This window comes from Boleophthalmus pectinirostris, unplaced genomic scaffold (genome assembly GCF_026225935.1).
Source record: "Boleophthalmus pectinirostris isolate CB_2022bp ecotype Guang Dong unplaced genomic scaffold, ASM2622593v1 HiC_scaffold_21, whole genome shotgun sequence".
Classification (NCBI taxonomy): Eukaryota; Metazoa; Chordata; class Actinopteri; order Gobiiformes; family Gobiidae; genus Boleophthalmus; species Boleophthalmus pectinirostris.
The window spans coordinates 9969694-9995190 of record NW_026571175.1 but is presented as its reverse complement, the minus strand read 5'-3'; the positions used below and the strand labels follow the sequence as shown (position 1 = coordinate 9995190).

The 25497-nt window shown below is 38.1% G+C and overlaps 1 protein-coding gene across 1 annotated transcript in view; it reads left to right on the top strand.

Moving 5' to 3' along the window:
- The window catches only part of sdc2 (syndecan 2), a 97327-nt gene extending 72271 nt beyond the window's left edge, over window positions 1-25056 (top strand). Inside the window, exons 2-5 of the mRNA XM_020939319.2 lie at window positions 8362-8470; window positions 10948-11108; window positions 14112-14241; window positions 22364-25056. Of these exons, the coding sequence (XP_020794978.1) occupies window positions 8362-8470; window positions 10948-11108; window positions 14112-14241; window positions 22364-22527 (564 nt within the window). The 3' untranslated portion in view covers window positions 22528-25056. The remainder of the gene's footprint in view (window positions 1-8361; window positions 8471-10947; window positions 11109-14111; window positions 14242-22363) is intronic.
- The last annotated feature ends 441 nt before the right edge of the window (window positions 25057-25497 follow it).

Sequence of the window (25497 nt, the reverse complement as noted above, 5' to 3'; positions counted from 1 at the left end):
CAAAATGAGACTGCTGTGTGCGGTCTGCATCAAATTCTAAAGCGTTTTATCCTCAGAGAATCAGGAAGTGTGCTGATAGCATGCTAGTTACTGTTTGTTTTCGATTTCATTGCATGCTTTTATTACAATAATAATATATCATTTAATTTAATTTTCTATTAAAGAACCCATATTACATATTATTTTTTTCTGTGTTATAATTAGGCCTGGGTATCATTAAGAAGTTGCCGATACGATACATATCTCGATATATAGACCACGATACAATACATATCTCGATATATAGACCACGATACAATACATACCTCGATATATAGACCACGATACAATACATACCTCGATACATAAACCACGATATGATACATACCTCGATACATAGACAATGATACGATACATACCTTGATACATAGACCATGACATGATACATACCTCAATACATAGACGACGATATGATACATACCTCGATATATAGATCAAATACGATACATACCTTGATACATAGACCTCAATATGATACATACCTCGATATATAGATCACGATACGATACATACCTTGATATATAGATCACAATACGATACATACCTCGATACATAGACCACGATACGATACATACCTTGATATATAGATCACAATACGATACATACCTCGATACATAGACCACGATACGTTACATATTGCGATACATAGACAATGATACGATACATACCTCAATACAGTGCACTTTTGATTCGATACAATGTGTTTCAAATCGATTCAAGATGGTTCAATAAAAAATAAAGGCTAAATCATAGCTGTGATACTAAAAGTCTTTGTTAAACCACTTCGTGTGCAAAGTTAAAATGAAACACACCCATTTTAATCATCAAAAGTGAAAATGTCAAATGTGTCGCATAAACAAGTTTTCTTCCACTAAACAAGCAACAAAACTGTAGCTCTGTAACAAAATTATTTATCAAAATATGCCAAAAAATACTTTTGGCGTTATATCGATACAGCAGCCCACGTAGAGATAGATAGACCAATAATAGATGACATAGACAGACTAATAATAAAGGATTAGGCAAACGTGAATGAAACAAAACACTACTCCAGTTTTTGATGAGGAAACAGCGGGACTTAAATCTCATAAGAGTCAATTTTGCTTTTTCAGTATAGGACCTCTAAAGACAATACTTGATATTTTAGTTTTATATATATCTCTGAGACAACCATCGCACTATTTTAACAGTTTTGATGTACAGTATGTGCTTGGTCAGATAGGAGTAGTGGGGTCTTTGTATATGTGGAGTTTGCATGTTCTCCCTGTCTTGTCCCTCTGGGTGCTCTGGTTTCGCCCACACATTAAACCATGTACAATAGGATACCCTCTGGGGCCAGGACTTCCTTGTAAAAGATCTACTGAATGTGAGAGGGACTTTCCTGGTTGAATAAAGGTCAAATTCCTGGATAGCCTCTAGAGCTGTACTGGCATTTTTAAACTTCCCATATCTCGATTTTGTATGTTCAAATCTGTCACTTCCGTCCTATTTAATCCTTGTTATGAGTCTATTGTTATATTAAACCAATATCTGGGTGGTTTATTTTCTTATTTTCTCATTTCTTTTGACTATGTAACTTTTCTAGTGGGGGGTATGCCACCTCTAGCCTGATTCATCAGCCGGTTTCACTTCGTGGAAACCGTCTGACCTCGCAGCATTACAATTTGTTCGCTCGACGGTAGGCAGGTACTTTTTTATTTAACCAATCCTTGCTATTTGGTCGTGACGTATGTAATGCAGCAGAACACTCAGTGGTGTCCAAGTAAATGCTGGCTTCACAGGTCTTCGCTGATTGGCCAGTGTGCGGTCAACAACTTCCGAGGTTCTTGCAAACCTCGCATTGTATTCTGATTCCTGACCTAGTCGCTGGAGAGAAATGAAATTGAGCGGAGGCACTAGGTGGCACCAGCCTGGCTACACCACCTTCTTGTTTCCATGGAGATAAAAGTAAACATATTTAACTAACATATATTTAATTGTATATATTTTTCCTGCTCAATATTAGTCTCACTAAAGATATAAATTTAAGCAATATATTCATATTTATCTTGACTTTTTTTTTTTTTTTTTTTGCATTTCTTGTTTCTTGTCAATTTCTTGCTAAACTGAACTGAACTTTATGTTATTAGATTTTTTTCAGACCTAGATTTTATTTTCATACCTGACAGTTTGACTGCTCATTCGCGCTCTTCCTCTTAATAACCTAATAACATACATTTTCGGAAGACCAAATGAACCTCATTGGACTATGAACTGAACTTTTCTGGTGGAGGGTAAACCACCAGCTTGTTGCCATTTAAATGCTTTTTGCATCTCCAAAGCTCAGAATGCTCTGTTGCACGTTGTGATGTCACGTAGTGGTATGTTAGAAGTTAACAGCAGAAAAAGGCAAGTGCAGGGCCTAAATCATCCAAGCGGTTTTAGTGAATGTGTGTTTCATGGAGCACCTCTTGTATTACCACATGACATCGCAAGGTGGAACAGATTGTTTTCAGTTTTAGAAAAGAAATCAGCCTAAATATGCAGGATTTGTGTGTTAAACATATGAATGAAACAAAACACAACTCCAGGTATGTTTGTGATGAGGAAACAACATTATAACATAGATCAGAAAATAGAGTAATATGGGCCCTTTAATGCAATAGTGTGGAACATTCTTTAAAACTTTGAGTCTATTATTGCTGATATATAAGACCTGTATCTTTCAGTGCAGCCTGGTATCTTTTTCCTGCTTCCAAGGCTGTCTCTTTTCATTAGATCTTTTGTTTTAATGTGAAAGTCTGGACTGTACACTGACACAACAAAGGCATATGAAAACTGAACAATAATCAGGGACACATGCAGGTCTGAAGTCACACATTTCAACAAATATTTCCCTTTAATCTTTGCCTTTACACTCGAGACAGTCCACCTTGTTAACCTTGCGCGCATCTTATACAAGTGTTCAGACTGAATTCTTGTACAGTCTACGCAGTAATCTCGTTATTGTTATTGTCTGCTCCCATAAAGTAGTTTATTAGTCGCGCGTCTGAGGAGGATTGCCTAAGTTAATAATCTTTGTATTTCGAATTGGTTTATGAAACGTACATATTGCATTAGTCTCCAGATTGATTGAATACAGGAACAGTACAGATGGGAGATTAACTGCCATTGACTTGTGTTTAATGAGTTTCATAATGCCAAGGACACCACTTTTATAACTGACATTTTAAGCAATATAGTGTTTAGAATGTTTTTTTTTTTTTTTTACGTTAATTAAAGGCCCAATATTATTTGACTCTTGTGAGCTTTAAAACATGTTAGATTGTTGTGTCGTTCTCAAAAACATGCATTTTTGTTGACACGTGTTTGAGTAATCCTGCCTCAAAATGCTCTATTCCACCTTGTGATGTCATTGAACGGTAATAAAATCAAGTTAACAGCTATCTTTTACTCCTCGTTCAAAAAAGACCAGCAGTTCTATGGTTGACATTATCCAAATGATTCTACTGAAAGTGCTGAAATAACTTGCCTTTTTATTAAACATTTTATTTGCAATATCCAGACAAAGAGAGAACACAAAACAACATTTAATTTAAGATCAAACAATTTAAAACTCAATTTCTAAACAAAGAAAAAGTCCTGCTGTCCTCTTTTTCAGTATTGATACTATTGATTAAACAAATATCTAGTTTTTAATCTAGTTTGAGTTAGGGATGGCCATTAGTCGATCACGTTCATTTTTAATCGACAAACCAATTGTAGGTTGCTGTGTGTAGCATAAGGAGACAAGGTTGCGTCTGACACAAACACTGGAGTTGCGGCCTCACAGTCCCACGTTTGGGCTCTGGCACCCCTCCTTGTGTGTGTTTACATGCACATCAGTATCCCGGTTATGATCGGATTTTTTTTGGAGTATTCCGGTTTCATCATGGTGCAGATATACGCAGTATCCTGTTTACTGCAACATAAAGTTGAGTGAGCATGCATCCAAAAGACAAACACTTTTCAGTCTTTTTATCATAACAGTAGCCAAAGTAAATAAAGTGACCAACATAAATAAAGTGAGTGAAATGACTAAACCTGCACACGTACAATCTGCACTCGTATGATCTGCACATGTATGATCTCTGAAAATATTTACCATCTCCAACATGATATACACACAGGACAGACTCACCATCAGCAGCACATCCCTCTGTGCCATGCGGTTTTAAGTTTCGTTTCTATAAGACGTAAACAAATGTGGCAAAGCTGCATTAAACACATTATAATCTCAAACGGGCTGATGTGACCCTATAGTGGTTATGGTTTATATGTTGTAAAGTTGAGTTTATTTATGCTTATTAGTAATAGTAATAATAATGATAATAATTTAAATATAAAAACGTTAATGATTAATTGAAAATCAGTCGTTAATTCTCTCGACGGTCGATTAAGAAAATTTAATCGAATGCCCATCCCTAGTTTGAGTACTGATAGAATTCTAATAGTAAGGTTAAAACTCACAAAACATCTTTAAATCTGTAGCAACTATCAAACAATTTACAACATATGAAAGCAGAAGTCCCTCTGAAAGTATCCTATTCTAATTACCCCATACCCGTCCATTTTTCTAATAGAGCTTTGTTGTTAGCTGCTCTCATGTTAAACGCTTGGTTAGTTCTCATCATGTACAATCAAAGTTAACACTACGGCGTTAAACAGGTCCACTGAGCCATTTTGCAGTGTGTGGCCTCTGTCTCATTAGAGTCTTTGTTACTCTCTGATCTGTGGACTGGCTTTCTCCTTTGCAGCTATTGTGAACCACTGGCCTATGCTCTGAATGGACTGAGACCACTGGAGCATTGCTTTGAGAGGGGGACGGAACAGGTTAAGATAAAGTTGGCTTTGAGCTAATTCAGGCTTTGATCACTGGTTGGTGATTTTTTTGGTCCAGAGACAGAAGGGAGACGCTGTTACGTATTTTAAAGATCCTTCTAATGGAATTCTAGTTCTTTGTTATGGGAAATGCTTAGTTTCACTTTCATCAGACGACAACAAAAAGTCAAAAATGTGATTAGACTGGTCAATGTGATCTGAAATACAGGATTGCTAGTATGCGTGACTGTATGTGTTGCTATTACCTGACCAGCCAGAACCGCACGCTTTGATAAAACTTTACAAAGACGAGTAAATCTGGACACCGTATCCTGTCTCGCTGACTTCAGAGGGCGTGATTGACAAGCGGATTAACCAAACAGAGAGACGCATGCTCTGTTTGAGTAAAAAACACAGCTTTAAACATAGCCACTTTAATTTGTGCATACTAAAAATAGGCTGAAAATATTGAAATACATTGGTGGAGCATGTGTAATGTGCCTTACTGTATACTTGATATAAGTCTGATTATATGTTAAATGTCAATATAGACAAACAGAAATCAGCTGGAAGGTCCCCCTGAATTATACCCTTTATGAAACTAAGTTAGTTAATCTATATACATATAAATAAAAATGTATATCTTTCATGTTCATGTTCAGCATAAGCAAGTATTCTGATTTGGGGAGGATGAGCACCCTGCTTTTATACCCTGTTGCATGACATCTGACATTTAGTTGATTATATTCATGGCAGCAGGTATGGAAATAATTCATATTTCTTCGCAAATCAACAGTTACAGATGCTATAGGTCATGGGGAACAAGAAAAAAATGATTGAAAATACGATTTCATAGTAAACTCCTGTGAGCAAATGAGGATTATATTGATATTATATACTGAAAAATGTGTGCTACTTCGTGAAAATTGGTAAAATGACATAAACAAGGCCCGATATTTAGTCTCGCTACATTCACAATTCATTTTATCATGATATAGAATGCTGATTTTGTAACTAAAGGTCTGTGAGAACGTCCCCCACAGCAGTTATCCGTGTTTTTTGCCAAGAGTAGGACGCTCGATCTGGGACTTTCAAGCCAGGGCGACGCTTGAGCCTACATTATAAGTAAAAATTTGCTTATGTCACCATCTCAAACATATTTGGTTATTGTTTATAGACACTTAAAGGTATATCATTTTAAGTATTTTAGTAATTAAAGCTCTGAAACATTTTACATAGAGAAGTTTTATGACAGACTACGGAAGATTACATCCAAAAGGACAACATTTAAATATGAAGAGGCATAAGGAGACCAAACAAAAACAAAACGTGCCTTTTTCTTGTCTATTTTCGGCTTAAAAAGTTACACACTGTGGTTGAAAACGGTTCATAGAAATCCATTCATGCCCTGCTGTAAATCGTTGTTCTTTACATTGAATAACATCTCAATCTGATCAAGCATCTTTCTTAAAACGTCTCCTTTTGCTCCGCTCTGTGAGAAAGAGTCTCTGGACAAACAGTGAAAGCCGGTCCCTCCTTTTCATCACTCTCTCTCTCTTTAAGCCCCAACACAAACATTCCAGCTGCTATCCCCGGTCGTCACGGCAACAATGGGGCGGCGAATCCTGCTCGTCTGATTGGATAATAGCCCCCCCTGCACCTCGAACCATAAACCAATACATGATGATATAGCAGTTACGTCTTGTAGGCAAAATTACAGGTTTGGGTGATGACAGAGGCAGAGAGCGTGGTTGGATTACAAGGTCATATTTACAAGATTTTTTTTAATGTCATTTTCAACAAAGGTGGGAGTTATTTCAAAGCTGACACTATGATTTGGGTGTTTGTGTGATCAAATGTTGACTTTTACAATCCTGTTTTGGGAAATTGTGCGTGCAGTCAAATAAAAAGGATGTTTTAGAAAATTTGGGGCAAATTACAAAAGTGTTGTGTCTTGGTTTAGTCGCCTTCTAACTGTGATTATTCAAAGGTGGGGAAAGAATTGTGGTCTATACTTAAAGGTGTGCTGTGTAACTTTTCCGTGGAGATGTTATAACTTCGCGTTAGATGTTTTACAGTACGGCATTAAACGTGTCTCAAAAAGCTCATGCATTCTTACTGTTAGCGACGGCACCACAGATCTGACCTGTAATGTGGCCTGCTTGTCTTCGCAGTGAGTTTAATGCCATACTGTGGAACTTTCCAGACAAGCATAGAGAGACGCAATTACGTAGCACGCCTTTAAGTTTGTTGTGCATATAGACAGATATGAAAATTCTTCAAGGACAAGCTACACGAAAATCACTTTGCACAAGCACTTCTACATCTCCAAAGGTCAAAATGCCCTGTTCCACCTTGTGATGTCATGAAGTTTTCAAGTTACAAGCTACCTTTTTTATCTTTTGTTTAGTAGAGACTGGCAATTCCTGTGTGATGAAACAAAACACAACTCCGGGTTTAACTTTGGGGGCAGGAGTGCCAGTTGAATATACAAAAATTGTGCAGAATTGTCTTTTCAGTGTAGGGACCAGTCTCAAATACAAACTAGAAAAAACGGAGTCACTCAAAAAGTACTAAATAATTACTTCAACTTTCATCAGGGCAAACTCGAGATGGATATCACAGTGCAGATTTGAAGTAATAGGTGTAGGTCACATGTTCACATTGAGTTGGCCCACAGTCCCCTGGTGCATGATGGAACATGTAGGCTGAACAGATTTTAGTTACAAGCTATTTAAGTCCAAATATAATACAATATATAAATAGTACAAATCCCAACAACCAATACGTAGAAAGATGCATAGTATAAAAAGGTATATATAGTGCAAAAATTCAAAAGTGCTACAGATATAACTATAATTTGTATAATATATTTGAGGGCTAGTCTTAAACAGATTCATGGAGACGAAGATGTAAAACAGGAATTGATTATACATTTAAAGTTTGTGGTTTTAAAGGAAGGGGGAGAAATCTAGCTCTCCATTGAGTCCTGGAAACTGGGTGGCCTTGAGAGTGTAGATCCAGTAGGACTCTCTCTGTAATACTTTTTTCAGTTTGTCTCTTCCTCTTATTGTTTCTTTAGTATGTTCTCCGGGTTTGTTGTAATAAGGCAACAACATTATAAATAGATCCGAAAATAACTCAGTATCTGCCCTTTCACTGTTGTTTCCTATGCATTTTTTTCTCAGTTTGCCCAAATGTATTGTATAAATAAAAAACATTCTACACATGCTTTAGATTATTACACAACAACAAAATGATACATATGCCAAAACGAAATGCACTTCTGGATTAAATACTTGAATTTCTATGTTGTGGATGGGGCAACCCTGGTAAACACATCCGCTGAAACCTCCTGCTATCTGCTTGTGTTGCGTATAGTGTTACATTACTTAGTTATTCATGTCGTGTGATACATCTTGATCTGTTCTTGAACGCTAAAAGCTTAAATACTAAATGTGTCTCTATCTGTTTCTGTTGCAGATATCAGCTGCTCAGACTTCTCAGGTGGATGACTTGTACCTGGACGACGTGGGGTCAGGAGGGTTCTACCCCGAGGACGACGATGACTTTAACTCCGGCTCTGGCTCTGGTGAGTTTTAAACACATCACATCTACATACAAAGTGCATTTAAACATGCCGTGTAGGCTGTACGTACAGATTAGGCTGTTACAGATATGAAGGAGCTGCAGGTGAAGTAGATATAGTATAATTTTAAGTACTTTTACTGAAGCAGGACCTGAAGTGGAGTGGGATTTAGTTGCATGTCAAGTGATTAATCCATGAAAATTCTTGATAAAGAATTTTAATACAAGATACATCCTTGAGTCCCATACTCTCATTGGGATTCTAGGAGCCTGTCATCTGTTGAAATGCTATATTTCCTGACATAGTATTTTATTGACCTGTCCAGGCAGAACCACACGCTTTCACTAAACTGGATTAACCAATCAGAGATGCATGTTCCAAACAAGGAGGTTTAGGAGTAACAAAGAAGACAAAGAGAGAGGACAGAAAAACAGAGGGAATTTCTGCACAATCCACAACTGAACCACTAAACTTTTATTTATCGCAAGTAAAAGAAGTCAAATATTTTTGTTCTGTATGATTGAAGAATTTTGTGGATGTGTTTGGATTGTGATTTGGGTCAGGCAAGTATTTATTACAATTCAAGTACTTTGAGCGACAAACCTACATTTGGTGGCACAGTGGCTGAGTGGCTAGAACACATTTCAGAGCAAGAAGATTGTGGATTGACTTCCTGCTGGACCGGCCTTTTTGTGCAGATTTTGCATGTTTCTCTCCATGTCTGAGTGGGTTTCCTCCAGTCCCCAGCAGCAGAGGCAGCACTACCATTAGGCAAAAGTAGGCGGCTTCCTAGGGCCCCCAAACCTGGAGGGGCCCCCAACCTACTGCGCTCAGTGCCACTAATACAATTTGATGCCTCAGAGCAATTAGATTTTCTCTCAATATGACATTAAATAAGAGTAGTTTTACTTTTAAAGAGTAATCATAAGAAAAAATAATAATAATTGTATGTGACTGATGTAAACAAAAATGTAATTGTACTAGCAATTAAATAAAACTACTTTCAGTTCTGGTTTTCTAGTAGGCAAATGAACTACAGGGTTCCCACAGTCATGGAAATCCTGGAAAAGTCATGGAAATTGAAACTGTAATTTTCCTGGCCTGGAAAAGTCATGGAATTTTACTATCTCTTTCACGCAACTACAGTGTTCTGTTAAGTTATCATTAGACTATTATGATTATTTCCGAACGTCTGCGCCTTTTGTTTAAAAGAGACGACAACAAAGGCATTATAAATAAATAAATAAATGCACAATATTTTGAATGTTAAAAACTATAATACCAAACCACAAGGTGAGTGGAAAGGGTTAACATTTCATATTTAGCCCTAAAAGTATGAACAGTTTTACACATGAAGGTGCCGTAAAGTCATTCACTTTATGAATGGAAAAGTTTTGAAATTTTGTCAGTGAAAAACAGTGGGAACCCTGGAACTACTAAGACAAGTTTCCAATTCACAATAATTCAAATAAAATAAAACACAAAACAAACAATCAAACAAACAAACTGTCCATTATAGTGAGGGCCCTAAACTCAAGTTCACCTAGGGCCCCCAAATTGCCAACTCCACCTCTGCCCAGTGGGACTAGAGAATGAATTTCCCTCATGAAGTACATATACCATATACCTTTTATATATTACTACACTTAACCAAAGACATATTCATTTGTGTCGATGTTAAATCCAGTTCCCTCGATGACATGTACAACTCAGATCATAACAGGACAAGTATTACACAAGTATTACTCTTGCTTTAACACACTTTAATTCCTTGATGTACCTCCATTATTCAGATTTTTACATCGTTTTTTTCCCCTCTTTTTTCCTCTTTCACCTTTGTCCAAACCAAACCATTCTCCTCTTCTGTAGTCTGAAACAACATTGTCTATTTTAACTAAAGCCTGTCTTTGTCTCTGAGGCTCAATTTGAGGTGAGATTTCCAGGTCCCCCTCTCTCACACAGAGACTGCCCAGAGCCAAGTTGCATATTTTACATACTCGTTTTATTCTCTGTTCGCTCCTCTGGCCCTCAGCGTGTCCTCACAGCTCATTTCCAACAGTAAAATCCTGCACTTTTTAGAATGAATCGTAAAAGTTCCACTCCAGGAAGGTCAGGGGAGGTAAAGGGAGGGGACAGTGATCAATAATAGATCCTTAAAAACCCTTTATTTGATTATGAAGTTGTTCTGAGCCCTATGAGTATTTCACTAAAGTAAAACAATATTGTACAAGGTTTTTTGAATAGACTTTTTTGTAATGAATTATAGTTGTGATCTGGATGGGATAGAATAAATACCAAGTGGATTTTTGGTTGCAAGTGATCCTGCATACCGGAATTGATACTTTGCAGCTGATATTATTAATATTAACTGACTTAACTGGAACTACAGCTGCCGAGTTCAGCATTTATTGTGTGTACATTTTCTTTGCAATAGTGGGGAGATGAACGCTCCTAAATCAGTTTTCTTCTGTATTTTCCAGGTGCAGGTGAAGATGGCGACGTTGAGACAGCAACAGTGAGTACGGTTTATATCCAGCCCAAAGCAGCAGCTCCGACCAAGGACGTGACCAAAGACTACACCCCCAGAGTCGACCCCATCACCGAGAGAGCCATGACACCCAGGAAACCATTCAGAACAGAGGTGAGGACACAGAGCGCCCAAGGGAGACAGACATAGATTTAATATGCACTACTAACTGAGGTCAAAATGTATTTATTTCATTTGCATTTGTTTTTTTTTTTTAGAATAGCAGCAAAGAAGGTGCACAAAGGATCATGTGTGCCAAATGCTTGCTAAAAAGCTATGATGGAATGACTAATGTGTTCATGCGATGTGAACCAAAGACTAATTTAAAGTAGATTTTTTTTTTTTTATGAAATGATGAAATTACAAAATTGTGTCCGTATATTATATAATTTATTTTTATAGTATCCAGGGCCTCCACAAAATTCCATCTGAGTTAAAAGTCATTCAGTATAGCCTGTGCTCGTACTATATATGTTATTAGGTTCTTTTTTCAGACCAAGAGTTTGTTTTCATACCTAACAGTTTCGACTGCTCACTAGCGCTCTTCCTCAGAGTGGTCAAGTGATGTTGCTGTGACGTGTCCGGTCAGCTGATTTAAGCAGGTTTTGGCGCTGTCTTCCTACCATTGGAGACAGGACGTTAGTGCTGTCTGCAGTCCAGCTTTTTCAGGACAGTATCCCAGGTGTGTGAGAGTAAAAAAGCCCCCTCATCCCGGTTTATAGTCCCGTGGGCACATTTCCGTATTTCGATTGCCTCTTTGATCCAGCGACAGTGTTGAGGAAGAGCGCTAGTGAGCAGTCAGATCTGTCAGATATGAAAACAAACTCTTGGTCTCAAAAAAGAATATAATAACATAAATAATCGGAAGACCAAATGGACCATATTGGACTACTGTGCCCGTACTAGTTAAAGGTCGTATATTACATACATTGGATTCCTGTGTGCTTTAAACCATGCTATAATGTTGATACCAAGTGTTGTGTTTTGTTTCATTCACACATATTTTTAGTCTATCTATATCTCCGGAGCTCAAAATGCTCTGTTCCACCTTGTAATGTCAGGTAGTGGTAGTTTTCAAGTTGACAACTATCTTTTACCTTTTAGTTCAGTAGAGATCAGAAATTCCAATACGGAAATCACCCAAATAATTCTAGTGAAGCACGGAATGGAGTGTTTTTCATCTGAGAAAAGTACACAGCCTAAATATGCAGGACTTGTGTTAAACATGTGTGAAAGAAACAAAACACAACTCCAGCTGTTTTTTATGAGGAGACTTTAGATCAGAAAATAGTGCAATATGGCTCTTTAAAAAGAAATCACAAAAAATGAACCCGTGTTGTCACTGCGTTAGTATTAAGAAGAGGACAGACACATTTTTTTCATTCTCAGTACATGAACACGCCTTGAAAGAATGAGAAACTTCGGCTCATTTTTGCTTTCTCATTTCTCATCTCTCAAAACACCAAAATATAACATTAACAACTTGGCCAAAATGTAACTGTTTTTGTAATTAAAAGTGCATGATGTACTTTTTGGTCACCTGCTTGTTTCTGTGGGATATGTAATTGCTTTGCTTCAAATGTTCCACAGTATGACATTAAACAGATCTACCTGATTTATTCAATATCAGGTGGCTTTATAGCGCCAAAATATTTAGAAAAACAGGCATTCTGAGTGTGAGCGAGGTCGCCGCTCCACAGATCTGACCTGTAACTTGGTCTGGTTTGGTCTCCATGGTGATAGAAAGGCATAAGCAGTTGGTGAACCCTCTACCAGAAAAGTCACACAATCCACCTTTAAGAGTAAATCAGCATTATAATTGTCCAGAGCAAATTATATCTTTTTAGCCGATTTTACATTTGGACTCGCCATGAAATAAAAAAATGAAGGTCTTCTCATATTTATCAGCTTTTACACTACATGACTTCCGTGACACGTTGTTGGCCGCAGTGTAAGCCTGACTGTGCCCAGTGACGTCATGTTCCCTCGGTGACGCTGGAGCTTAAACCCTGACTCACCACAAACTGCCTCCGTGTAACCATTTTATCCAATCCCTCCTAATGCCTGCAGCTGTGAGGAAGACGAGCACTCACGTCATACTTTGTTTTCACTACTGTGGACATTATGCAGGATTGCTGTATCTGTGTATCTTTACTGTACTGCATCTGTTTGGGATTAAGTCATAGGTCTCAGTGCAGTGGCCCGTAACAATGGACCTTCAATTTGGGCTTAAAATAATAATAAATTTGAATAGTTTTGCATAAATTACAATTCTTGGTATTGTGTGATGGGCAAATGGCGCGGATTGGCAATCTGACGTCAGTTGAAGTCAATAGAAGCTGACCAATGAGTATGGAGTGACTGAATAATGCAATATGAAGTGCTTTGAGAATATTGAACATAACTACAGGCATCCAAGGTTATCATCAGCAATACATAAAGTCAATCTTAAAACCTTGGTAAGAGATTAAATGGCCACATGAATCATTCAAAAAAAGAAACAATATATATCATAATTTTTCTGGTCAGAAAATTGTGGGAAATAGTGGTTTTGTCAACGATGGCCTTACAGAATAGACACTTAAATATGTCTGATTGGTATTTTTAGATACATTTAGATATATATTTGTATTGATCCTAAACCTGCATAAAAGGAGAGGGAATTGTAGGTCTAATAGCAATGTGCAAATCATGCATTTAAGATCATTGCATTGATTTTATTGTGACAGGTGACTGCTTTCCTGTAAATGTAATGGCAAATGGTCAAATTTTTATATAGCGTTTTTTCACTCAAAGCAATTTAAGCCACTCACCCATTCACACACAGTGTACACTGGGGGAGAGGTGGGTGAAGTCTCTTGCCCAAGGACACAACGACAGCATTTATCTGTGGGAGCTGGAATCACACCACCAATCTGTGGGTCAGTGGATCTGACCGTTCTACCAGTGATGTTTTATGTCAAGAGTGGGATTCAAACCGCCAACCTTCAGATCAGTGGACAAACATTTGTAATAAACATTGTTGTCATTTACAGGCCCACCATTATGGTTACTGTAAAAAAAAAAAATAATGCAATGATGTACTAAACTCCTGTACTAAACATGTACTGTTTGCAGGCTCCTGTGCCAGTGACAGAGGACACCCAGAGATACGAGATGACCAGTACGACCAGTGTTCCCGGATCACCACAGGAGGCAGTAGAGGTGCACTCAGACAACCTCTTCCACCGGACAGAGGTGTTGGCAGGTAAGGATCAAAAATAGGACCAAAAGTTGAAGTGTGATAAAAGGAATTACATTTATATAGATCTGAGCTAGAATTATTCATCAGTGACGTGCGGTCAGGACACTCAAGGCAAGCAGTGGTTGCCCAATAAAGTCTAAAATCACTGCATGTCAAAAGTATCATTAAATAGTTTCGAATTATATCCAAATAATCCCATTTTCCTTTCACTTCGGTCTGTTTGAAACATGGCTGTAGTGGGAGTGTCCTTTACTACACTCTCCTGATCACTGAGCAGTCTGCAACAACTGCGTTTCTGAATGTCCTACTAGCTTGAGTTGTTTTGCTCTTCTACGGAGGCCCGGAGACCCAAGTTGAGAGTGTGGCTTTCTACATGCGCTCTTACAACTGGAAAAAACAGCCTGTTGTTTTAGAGTTTGCACATGCGTACTGAGGACCACTGCCGGCTCAAACAGCGCTGAATAAACCCATAACATCATCAACGGGAATAGAAGATGTGTGGCGATTCCTAGTGAGTGCGCATGTGCGGCAGGAGATAACAACAGCAACACTAAATTTGAACACAAGTGCCTAAAAATAACTCGCTTTTAGTGACAGGTCATTGTTTGTACCTTTGCGTTGTAATGATTAGATGTTAGTTAGAAATAAAGGCCGTCATTGAATGAAACAGTGAGCTAGTTTCAGGGCTGTGAAACGGAGGATCTGGACAGGGGAGTGAAGTTTGAGCGGCTGGGGCGGCTTGGATCCCGCCTCTTCTGTATGTTTATTAAGGAGCAACAGCATCAGTGGAACAGTACTATTGCACACATGTGGAAGAACATGTGGCTGCTCTGGACATGTCATGGTAATACAGGAAGTGCTACACTGTGTTTTTAAAGTCCATACACCTTCACTAGAATCATTTGGATAATTACAGCCCTGGAAAAAAAAGATGTTAACTTAAAAACTACAGCTTTATGACATCACAAGGTGGAACAGAGCATTTAGAGCTTTGGAAATGCAGACAGACTAATAATGCAGGATTACTCAGCCCTGTGTGAAACAAAAAACAACTCCAGGTGTGTTTTTGGTGAGGTAGAAACATTCTAACATGGCTTAAAGCTCACAAGATTCAATTTTGCGTAATATAGGACTTTTAGGATTCTGTAGTGGATGTTGTAATGGATTTTTTTGTAGATTCTATGTTTTTAAAGATCTCTGTATTGCATAAAACTGACTCTTGTGAGCTTTACGCCATGTTAGAATGCTCTTATCTCATTAAAAGCATACCTGGAGTTGTGTTTGTTTCATTCACACATGTTTGAGTAAGCCTTTATTATTGGTCTGTCTACATCTCCAAAGCTCTAAATGCTCTGGTGCACTTTGTGATGTCATGTTGTTACCTTTTATCTTTTGTTCAGTAGAGATTAGGAAAGCTGAAATTATCCAAATGATTCTAGTGAAAGTGTTTTCTGTCTGAGAGAAAAACTCAGCCTAAATATGCAGGGCTTGTGTGTTAAACATGTGTGAATGAAACAAAACACAACTCCTGGCATGTTTTTGATGATAAAACATAACATAGATCAAAAAATACTTCAATATGGGCCCTTCTTCCAAACTTCTCGCACAACACTATTCAAATAAGTTGCATTGTTTTGTTGTGCCCTTTTGTTTCAATCGAACATGACTTCATTCTGCTATATTTTTTTCCATTTTTGACAATAATTAATTGCAATAAACTCTGCATGAGGCCCTCAGTGGGAGTGTGCATAGTTCACACATTAGATGATGTTTGAGGGCTGATGGGGAAGTGCTGACGCTGTGTATCTGAATGTCTCAGAGGGAGACACTGACTGGCAGTACACATGTTCTTTGTTGTGCTTGTCTCTCGGTGTTGGACAAAATGCAAAAACAGCAACTTCAAGAAGACGGCGTGATGGTTTATAGATGAGAGGAGCCATCTTTGTTGTGGTGATTGGTTCATTTGTAGTCTGGCAGTCAGTGAACGTCGATAAGAAATAATGGCAATGAGTTGTAAATGTTAGCAAAGGCAACAAAATTTGGGTCTTTAAAACATGACCTTTGACTGTGAAATAAGAGATTTATGTAGATCTATTTTAGCGCAGTTACGTCATTGCTTTACCCTCCAAAATGATTATGCAATTCTGGGTTCAGTCACAGCAATGTTACTCACTTGTTACTCACAATTCACTCACAGTTGTAATACAAATATCAATTCATGAACCTGATTTAGAACTGTTTTGGTCTTTGTATAGTCCTGATTTAGTACTGTTTTTTTTTTTTTTTTTTTTTTTTTTTCTGTTAAGGATGTGGTCTAGTAGCCAGTCTAGCACCATCTAGTGCCTCCGCTCAATTTCATTTCTCTCCAGCGACGAGGTCAGGAATCGGAATACACTAGACCAGACATCTCAAACTCAGGCCCGGGGACCAAATTTGGCACACGATATAATTATATTTGGCCCGCGAGATCATATCAAATATATTAGAACTGGCCCGCCAACAACAGACTATAGAGATATTATTTATTTAAAATGTTATCATTTTATATTATGCTTGTTCTGAATTCAGTGTTTAAGCAAAAACATTATTAAACATTTATTTTAATAAGAAAAGGTTTAACATTACATATCTCGAAAGAAGAGAAAACATGCAGATGTTGTTGAAATTTTTTCAATAAGTATTTAGTTTGGCCCACGACTTAGTCCCAGTTTTTACTATTGGCCCTCTGTGAATTTGAGTTGGACACCCATGCACTAGATGGTTTGCAAGAATCCCGGAAGTTGTAGACCGTGCGCTGTCCAATCAGTGAAGAGCTGAGAAGCCATGACGTCAAACTCAAGCGCCTGTCTGGGTCCCTTTTGTGGTACAGCACAACAGTAAACAAAGCGGTCGAGATGGATGTAGACGAAGACATACATTCTGTGTTGGCAACAATTCCCGAGATCGAGGATTTAAAGCCGGAACAAAGAGAATGTTTGGTGAATTTTATCAAGGGGAAAGACGTTGTTGCCCTTCTTCCTACGGGATGTGGTGCATTACATACGTCACGACCAAATAGCAGAGATTGGTAAAATTAAAAGATCCTTGCCTCACTTGATATTGATTTTCAGTATGAATAAAGACCGTGACAGCGGGGCCTCGTGATCCTTCTGACTTTTTTGGGTTTTAAGCAGGAGGTGTCAGAAAAGTAACCACAGGGATAACTGGCTTGTGGGCGGCCAAGCGTTCATAGCGACGTCGCTTTTTGATCCTTCGATGTCGGCTCTTCCTATCATTATGAAGCAGAATTCACCAAGCGCTGGATTGTTCACCCACTAATAGGGAACATGAGCTGGGTTTAGACAGGTTAGTTAGACGGTCAGACAGTTTCCACAAAGTGAAACCGGCTGATGAATCAGGCTAGGGGTCTAATCCCTGAAAAAGTAAATATAACGTTGTCATGATATCAAACTCTAGTGTTAGGGTTATTAAAATAAACACATCACAATGATATTCTGTGGATTACAAAGATTAAATATGCTTGTTTTTTTCTTTTCTTCTTCTTTTTTCATATACTCACTACTTTATTTTTTACATTTACGTATTCATACATAAAAAGTCAACATTTTTACGTAATTGTGCTTCTAAATCGGTCACAGTTATATTTTTGATCCTTCTCATTATATTGAAAATATAAAAAAATCACAACTATTGATTCTTGACATGCCTAGCTGTCTTTGCTGCTGCACTTTTCTCATCCTCTTGTCTTGTCTTGTACTTTCTAACTTTATCTCATGTGAAGAACAATCCCTCTCTTCTAATTTAAGTATTTCCTTGTGGGGAATTTAGACGAGCAGCAAAAGTCCATGGAGCGAGTCTACGGTGTTTGAGAGACCAGTGCAGCACCAGGAGAGGGCCTAAACAGATTATCACGCTATTGTTAATTTGCCAACTTCACACAGACATGATTATAAAGGAGACGGAAATATGCCCATGTGGTTTTAGAGGGATTATTGCAGCGAGCCAGGGTCAAAACTGAGGAGGAGTTAGAGACAAAGTCAGCTCCTTGTTGGGTTCAAATTGTCCTGCTGAGAAAGTGAAATTGCTTTTGGAAACTTATAAGTAGGTAGGTGCAAGTTAAAGGGCCAATATTACGTAAAATTGACTCTTGTGAGCTTTAATCCGTGTTAGAATGTTGTTTTGTTCCATTCACACACGTTTGAGTAATCTTCTGTTATTAGTCCGTCTACATCTTTTCAAGTTAACAGCTGCCTTTTAGCTTTTGTTCAGTAGAGACGAGCAATTCCAGGGCTGAAATTATACAAATGATTCTAGTGAAAGTGTATGGAGTTAAAAAGCACAGAGGAGCACTTCCTGTAAAATTCCTGATATGTTTGTGATGAGGAAACAAAATGATAACATAGTTGAGTAATGGCCCACCCCTTAAGAGGCTCTCTCTAAATTTCTGAATCCATGTATCATTAGTTTTTCAAAATAAAACTAAAAATAAAAAAAGGGAAAAACAACTACAACAACTTCTTCATTATTTGTCTCCAAAACGAAAATGAAAAAAAACGGATAATGGCCGTTTTCAGTTTCTGGACTTAAGCTGCGATGCTGGATTTTGCACCACATATGGACTGAACCAAGACTAAAACAGGACTGAGTGTCAGGACGGGCCCGGAGGTGCACCCGGGACCAGACCAGGACTAGACCAGGATGGAGACCAGGACTGAGACTTGGACTGAGATCGGGACCAGACCGAGACCAGAGCGGGACTGAGATAGGGACTGAACCAGGACGGAACCAGGACTGAACCAGGCCTAATCCCAGGACTACACCAGGACTAAACCAGGTCTAAACCAGGACTGATCCCAGGACTAAAACAGGACTACACCAGGACTAAACCAGGTCTAAACCAGGACTGATCCCAGGACTGAATCAGGACTGAACCAGGCATAAACCAGGTCTAAACTAGGACTGAACCAGGACTGATCCCAGGACTACACCAGGACTAAACCAGGTCTAAGCCAGGACTGATCCCAGGACAAAACCAGGACTGAACCAGGACGGAACCAGGACTGAACCAAGACTAAACCAGGACTAAACCGGTCTCAGTCCTGGTCTCGCAAAAGTCCAGCATCGCAGTTTAAGTCACAGAAAGTCAGTTTTTTTTCCATTATTCATTTAAACACAAAATCGAAAACTGAAAAAACAAATTCTTTTCCATTTTTTCATAGTGAATAGTGAAGAAAGTATTTTTTTATTTTCTTATTTTTATTTTGAGATTCAACTGCTTTGTCTTGAAGGGTCTGTACTATGGCAGACTAGCAGGTGACACCACAAGACCAAGCTACAGGTCAGATCTGTGGAGAGTAAGAATGCGTGTTTGGGTGCACTATGGAACTTCTCTGCTGTGGGGTCCGTTACAAGCCTGAAATGTTCCACAGTATGTCATTAAACTTACCTGATTACATGTTTTCAATTATAGCTCTTAATCATTGCTTAAAACCTGAAAAAACATGCATTCTTATTGTAACTGGGGGTCACCTATCCACAGATCTTACCTGTAACTTTGCCTGAAGGTTGTCTCTATGGAGGTAAATAAGTAAAATGCCAAAGTAATAACTTCTCCATGGAGATAAGCACCAGAAAAGTTACGCATTACACCTTTACGTGTTCTTAAACAGTGAAGTTACCTGATTTGAGTAAATGCGATATAAATACAATAGTTTAATGCCTTACTGTGGAACATTCGAGGCAAAGCAGTTTTTTTCTCAATGGAGACAAGCAGGTTTAAGGACCCTCATTAGTAAAAGTAACATACCTTTATTTGACTCAAAATGAAAGGACAAGGCAACACCAAAAGTATTTGACAAAAGTACAACTCCAAAGAATTACTATAATTATTACAACATCTAATATGCAAATCGCGGCTGCAGCTGAGTAATGTATGGCTCGGGATGTTAAAGGTCACTGGACATCCCTTATTAAAACACTGTCGGGGCAAAGTGCTGCAGATCCTCCCTGAAAAAGTCTCTGACCACATCTGCTGTCGGTCTGTCTCCGGTATGATTTATAACCAAAGATTTTAAACTATGTCTTTGAAGTTCGCAGCAGGCTAAAGGAGCTGCCAATCACAAGAACAGACTTTTGTGTCATGTGAACTAATCTTAAACACACTAGCACCCAAAGTAGACTTAAATCCAACATAAATCTGCAGTGTATAGTCTGCATATCTACCTGTGTCTGGGTTTATTCTGGGCGTTGTAGTTTGACACATGAATCGTTTCATTACAGGGACAGTCCTTTTATCATTCTTATGAGCAGCTTCATCAACACTGCCATATGTTCCTGTTGTTTTATTGATTATTTGTCAGATGTTATCAGAGTCGTAAACATGAACGCCCTGATCAAAAGGTTGGTGGTTCAATTTTCACCGCAGCAATTTTAATTAGTAAATAAGAAATTAAGGTTTATCGTCCACATAGGGAAGCATAGTTGGCATAGTTAAAAGTACTTTATTTTGTTACTTATGGTAAAAATACAGATACCAGAGCAAAGAAATACTCAAGTATGATGAAAGTATCACATGAAAAAAATCTATGGAAGTAAAAGTTATAAAGTGCCTATTTAAAAATGTTCCTAAAGAGTAAGAAGTATTTTGTACAGAGTTTGAGATCTAATAAGGCTCCAAATGTAGTGATTTTAATAAATATTTATGCTGAATTTTGTTCAACAGAAACAACAGATTTTGTTTTCCCCCGAGCTGTGTTTATTTGTATATTTCTGTTTGCTCAAACTGAATATTTTGTCAGCAGGTCTCACAGAATAATAAATATAGTTTTACTTTTCAGTCCTATTCAAAAATGTTGTGGAGTAGCACTGGTACCAATATCACTGAGTGTTCCAAATGTGATCCTCCATTTCTTATAGTACTACTCAGATTCTTACTTATACTTATAGTACTATTCAGATTCAGAGCAGATTTGCCTGGGATTGAAACACCTAGTACTTTTTTAAGTCTGTCCTCTGCATTTGACCAATACTTCAATGCCGATGGGACACCTCATCAGGAGCTGCGCTACACCAGGGGGACTCATCTCCAGATCTTGAGCTAGTCTTGGACAGGACTGCCTTAGCTGGAGCGTTGTACCTACTGTGCATGTTTTGGGTTGATGGGAGAGACAGACACATCAAGAAACACTATACAAACTCTGCACAGAAAAGCTAGGACAATTCTTGCTATCAATTCAGTTCATCTTTATTCCAGACTCATGGTCCATTTTTTAAAACAGAAAAGAACAGTGGCAATACAAAACAATAAACATGTATGTTTTTAAAAGACAACCACACCAGTGTCTCCACATATTGGACTGATATCTTATTGCACTGAATCTCATATTTGTGAGTGACATCATTATTTCATTGTCCAATTTGTTCAGTCTGCAAATAAAACTGTACATTAAAGTAACAAACATCTTCGTCGCACACATCCATCGCGGCCTCCTCAAAAGTACCTTCAAAGCGTCATTGTAGGCCATCTGCAGTATTTGCAAACTGGCTTTTGTACAATATGATTTAAAGAATAACAACTTTACATCATTTGTACAAGAACCAAACTTACACATAAGGGTATTTGCCTGAGCATAGAGCATCCTACACTGTACTATACACTATGCCACTAATACTATACTAATATGCCAAAGATATTGAATTTTTGTTGACAGTCAACACAACATTTGACAGGCAGAAGTCAGGATATGTCATGCATTTGTCTTCTTTGGTCTTTGTCTTCTTTTGGTACAGATCATAACCATACTCTTGGTTGCATTATACTTTGTATTGTGCTGCACACCATCGGCTGAACAGATGTTGAGTAGCTGCTGGAGACCAGCAGGGGTTGGACTAAAAACAACCAAGTCATCTGCATACATTAAATGATTCACAACAGGATTTCCTGCCACAGAACCAGTGTTACATATTTTAAACCTTGTTTACAGTTCAGCTAAATACAAATTAAATAAAACTGGGGACAGAATTGGGCAGACCATAAATTGCTCTGATGCACCATAACCTCCATTTGGGAACCACTAACCTTTCTGTTACTGATTCTTCATCTCTTGTCTCTGTGTCTCCTCTGCAGCGGTGATTGCTGGTGGAGTCATCGGCTTCCTGTTCGCCATCTTCCTGATCCTGCTGCTGGTTTACCGCATGAGGAAGAAGGACGAGGGCAGCTACGACCTGGGCGAGAGGAAACCCAACGGCACCGCGTACCAGAAGGCCCCCACCAAGGAGTTTTATGCATAAACGCAACCCAGCCCAATCCAATATAGAATCCAACAGACACGCCACCAAGCGACTGTGTGAACGCAGTCAGTGACAACAGAGAAGCTACTGTTACACATTTGATAAGGAAATAGCATAAGGAGTGTTGTAATTATAAACAACTCGATTATTTTTAATTAAAACCAAGCTTTTTTTTCATTTTGTGGCGAATCAGTGTACATAAAGCTGCGCTATGTAGCTTTTCTGGTGAAGGGTTTGTACCGTCTGGCTTGTTTCCATGGAGATGGTGTTGCTTTGCCTGGAATGTTCCGCAGTAAATCGCTAAACTCAACTATCTTTTATTCAATTACACGTTTTATTGCTCAAAAGTACCTTGAAATACATGTATTCTTACACAGAACGGGCTTGCCTCTCCACAGATCTGGCTTGCATCAGCTTGTCTCAGTGAAAATAGTTATATATACACACTGCGGAACACTCCAAGCAAAGCAATCTCTAGAACGTCTCTATGACAACAAGCAAGTGGTAGACCCGCCTCCAAAAAGTCACACAGCACGTCTTTAATCATTTTGTGTATTATTTGAAAAAAAAAAAAGAAAACACATAAGAAACCAGTTGTGTAAAGACGGACACCTCGAAGCTATTGTTCGCTAACTACTTTAACTGTAGCAGTACGTAACTTGTAAAGACAAAGTTTAAACATGGACACAAGTGATTATAATGATTCTGTATCAATCCTATTTTCTTTCTCATTTTATTTGTGTTAGCATGTCTGATGTCGATCGCTAAAAATGTATTACGTTAATTTATCTTTTCTCGGATGTTTTTTAAAATGCCTTTGTAGTTTTGATGAAGCCATTTGGTCTTCATATTAACAGTTAACGGTCAATGTAATGTCCTACTTCAGGTTACAATGTTTATTTCATTCTGTCATAACTTTCAAGTCAAATTTAATATTTCGGGTCTTTTTTCAGACAGAGGTTTTTGCTCAAACCTAGAAAACCGTTTTTAATGTTTCAGGGCTTATCACGGAATTAACTTTACGGTACATGGTAGTTATTTTTCGATTTTTTTTTGTTTTAATTTCGGACATTGCACAGTCACAGCTTGGCCCCGGCTGAGTTCCTTCTGTTTTGGTTCCGACGATTTCCTGGTTGTGGCCTCAGACTACTCCTGGTTCTTTCTTTTCCTTTGTCCCCATTTTTCTCTCTCTTTCTCCCAACTTTCTTTTCAATCTTCTTGGAGCTCCGCCATGACTCTTTCCAACCCCTTTTATATGTGTTTGGTGTTTTTGTCCATGCTGCAATGTTGACGCTTTCAGCCTGAAAAAGCAGGTGGGTAGAGGCTGCAAATTCGAATATGCCGTACGCAATTTCCAAGTATTCCTGAAGGGGGAATTGCTATAGATAAGAAAAAAAAAGAAAAAAAAACCCAAACAACTAAATTAGTGTTAAAAGTCCGGACTAAATCTGAAAAAGCTACTTGTACTTAGGGCTATTCACGTTTTCTGACTGGAGGAATTTGTAGTCACAGATGCTTCTCGGAATAAGAATAAGAAGGAGGCCATGTTGATGTTGTTTACCAGTTTGGAAATGCAGGGATTGGAAATTTATAGAGAATTAAAGACTGCAACATGTTCTACTGATGTTACAAATATAGCAAAATGTTTATTAAGATGCAGAAATGTGCATTTTTTAGTTAAATGGCTGAACAGAGCTTGTAATTGCTGAGAGTGAATATAGTGTTAGGGAATAGGTCTCAACAAAACAATGAAATACTGAAGATCTGCTTGCTAAAAACGTTAATTAAACAAAGAAGATCTGTAAAAAATTGATATATTTAGAAAAAATGTTTGCAAAAGTAAAATTATTCCAGCCTAAGAGTTCACTGAATGAGTTATAAAGCACAAATCTGGTGAAAGACATACTGTATATTAGAAAAAAAGACAGGACAGACAACAGACAAATGTATTAAATATGAGATGTGCGTTTGGGGCCGTCAGCTGGTCCCACGGTTCCTCTTTTCTACCGGCCCTTTGGTGTACAGACCTCCTCACCCCCTGTGTGTCCCTGGTCTGATGAGTGTTAGCAGGTCGTGCGCTGCTTTTCTCAGCTGTACAGTAAATGTGAACGTATAAGGTACTATAGAGTCTGTCACATGGTCCGACCCCTCCTCTCCTCCTCCTCCTCCTCTTAAATCTCTCTTTGTCTGTTTTGTTCCTCTGTTTTTGCCGTACCTACACGTTTCTGAATCCCAAAGACACACAGTATTTTTGTCCTCTCCTTCACGGCCACATCATGTTGTTTCCACATTTTTAGCCCTTTAAGTCCAGTCGCTTATTAGTAAAAGATATATAAATATATATAAATGTATATTATTCACAAATGTTTTAAACCTTCCAAGTGCCTACCATTGGAGCGGCGTGCTCGCTGAGCAGAGGATGTACGCAGACGTCTGTGTGTGGACTGTAAATGGTACTTTTTTTTAGTCTTAAAAAAGCTGACAGTATTGTACCTATGAGTTGAAACAACACTACTGAATAAACATTGTGGCCTAATATCCTGCTCTGTGTGTCGTTCTTAAGACTCTTATCTCTAATCTCTTGTGTTTGGGTCAACTCAATAGTTTTTTATGTTTTTAGCTGTTTAAGGTAGAAAACAATAAGATAAGAGAACTAAGGGTATGCAAAAATATCAATATATCGTATAATTTAATGGGATGATACAGTATCGATATCGTGGGCTGCTGTATCGATATATTGAGTATTTTTTGCCATATTTTACTAAATTATTTTGTTACAGTGCCACAGTTTTGTCGATTGTTCATAGGAAGGAAACTTATTTATGCAACACCTTTGACATTTTCATTATTTTGATGATTAAAATGGGTGTGTTTCATATGAACTTTGCACAAGCATTGGTTTAACCAAAGACTTGTAGTATCACAGCCATCATTTATTCATAAATTTTTATTGAACTGTATCGAATCGAT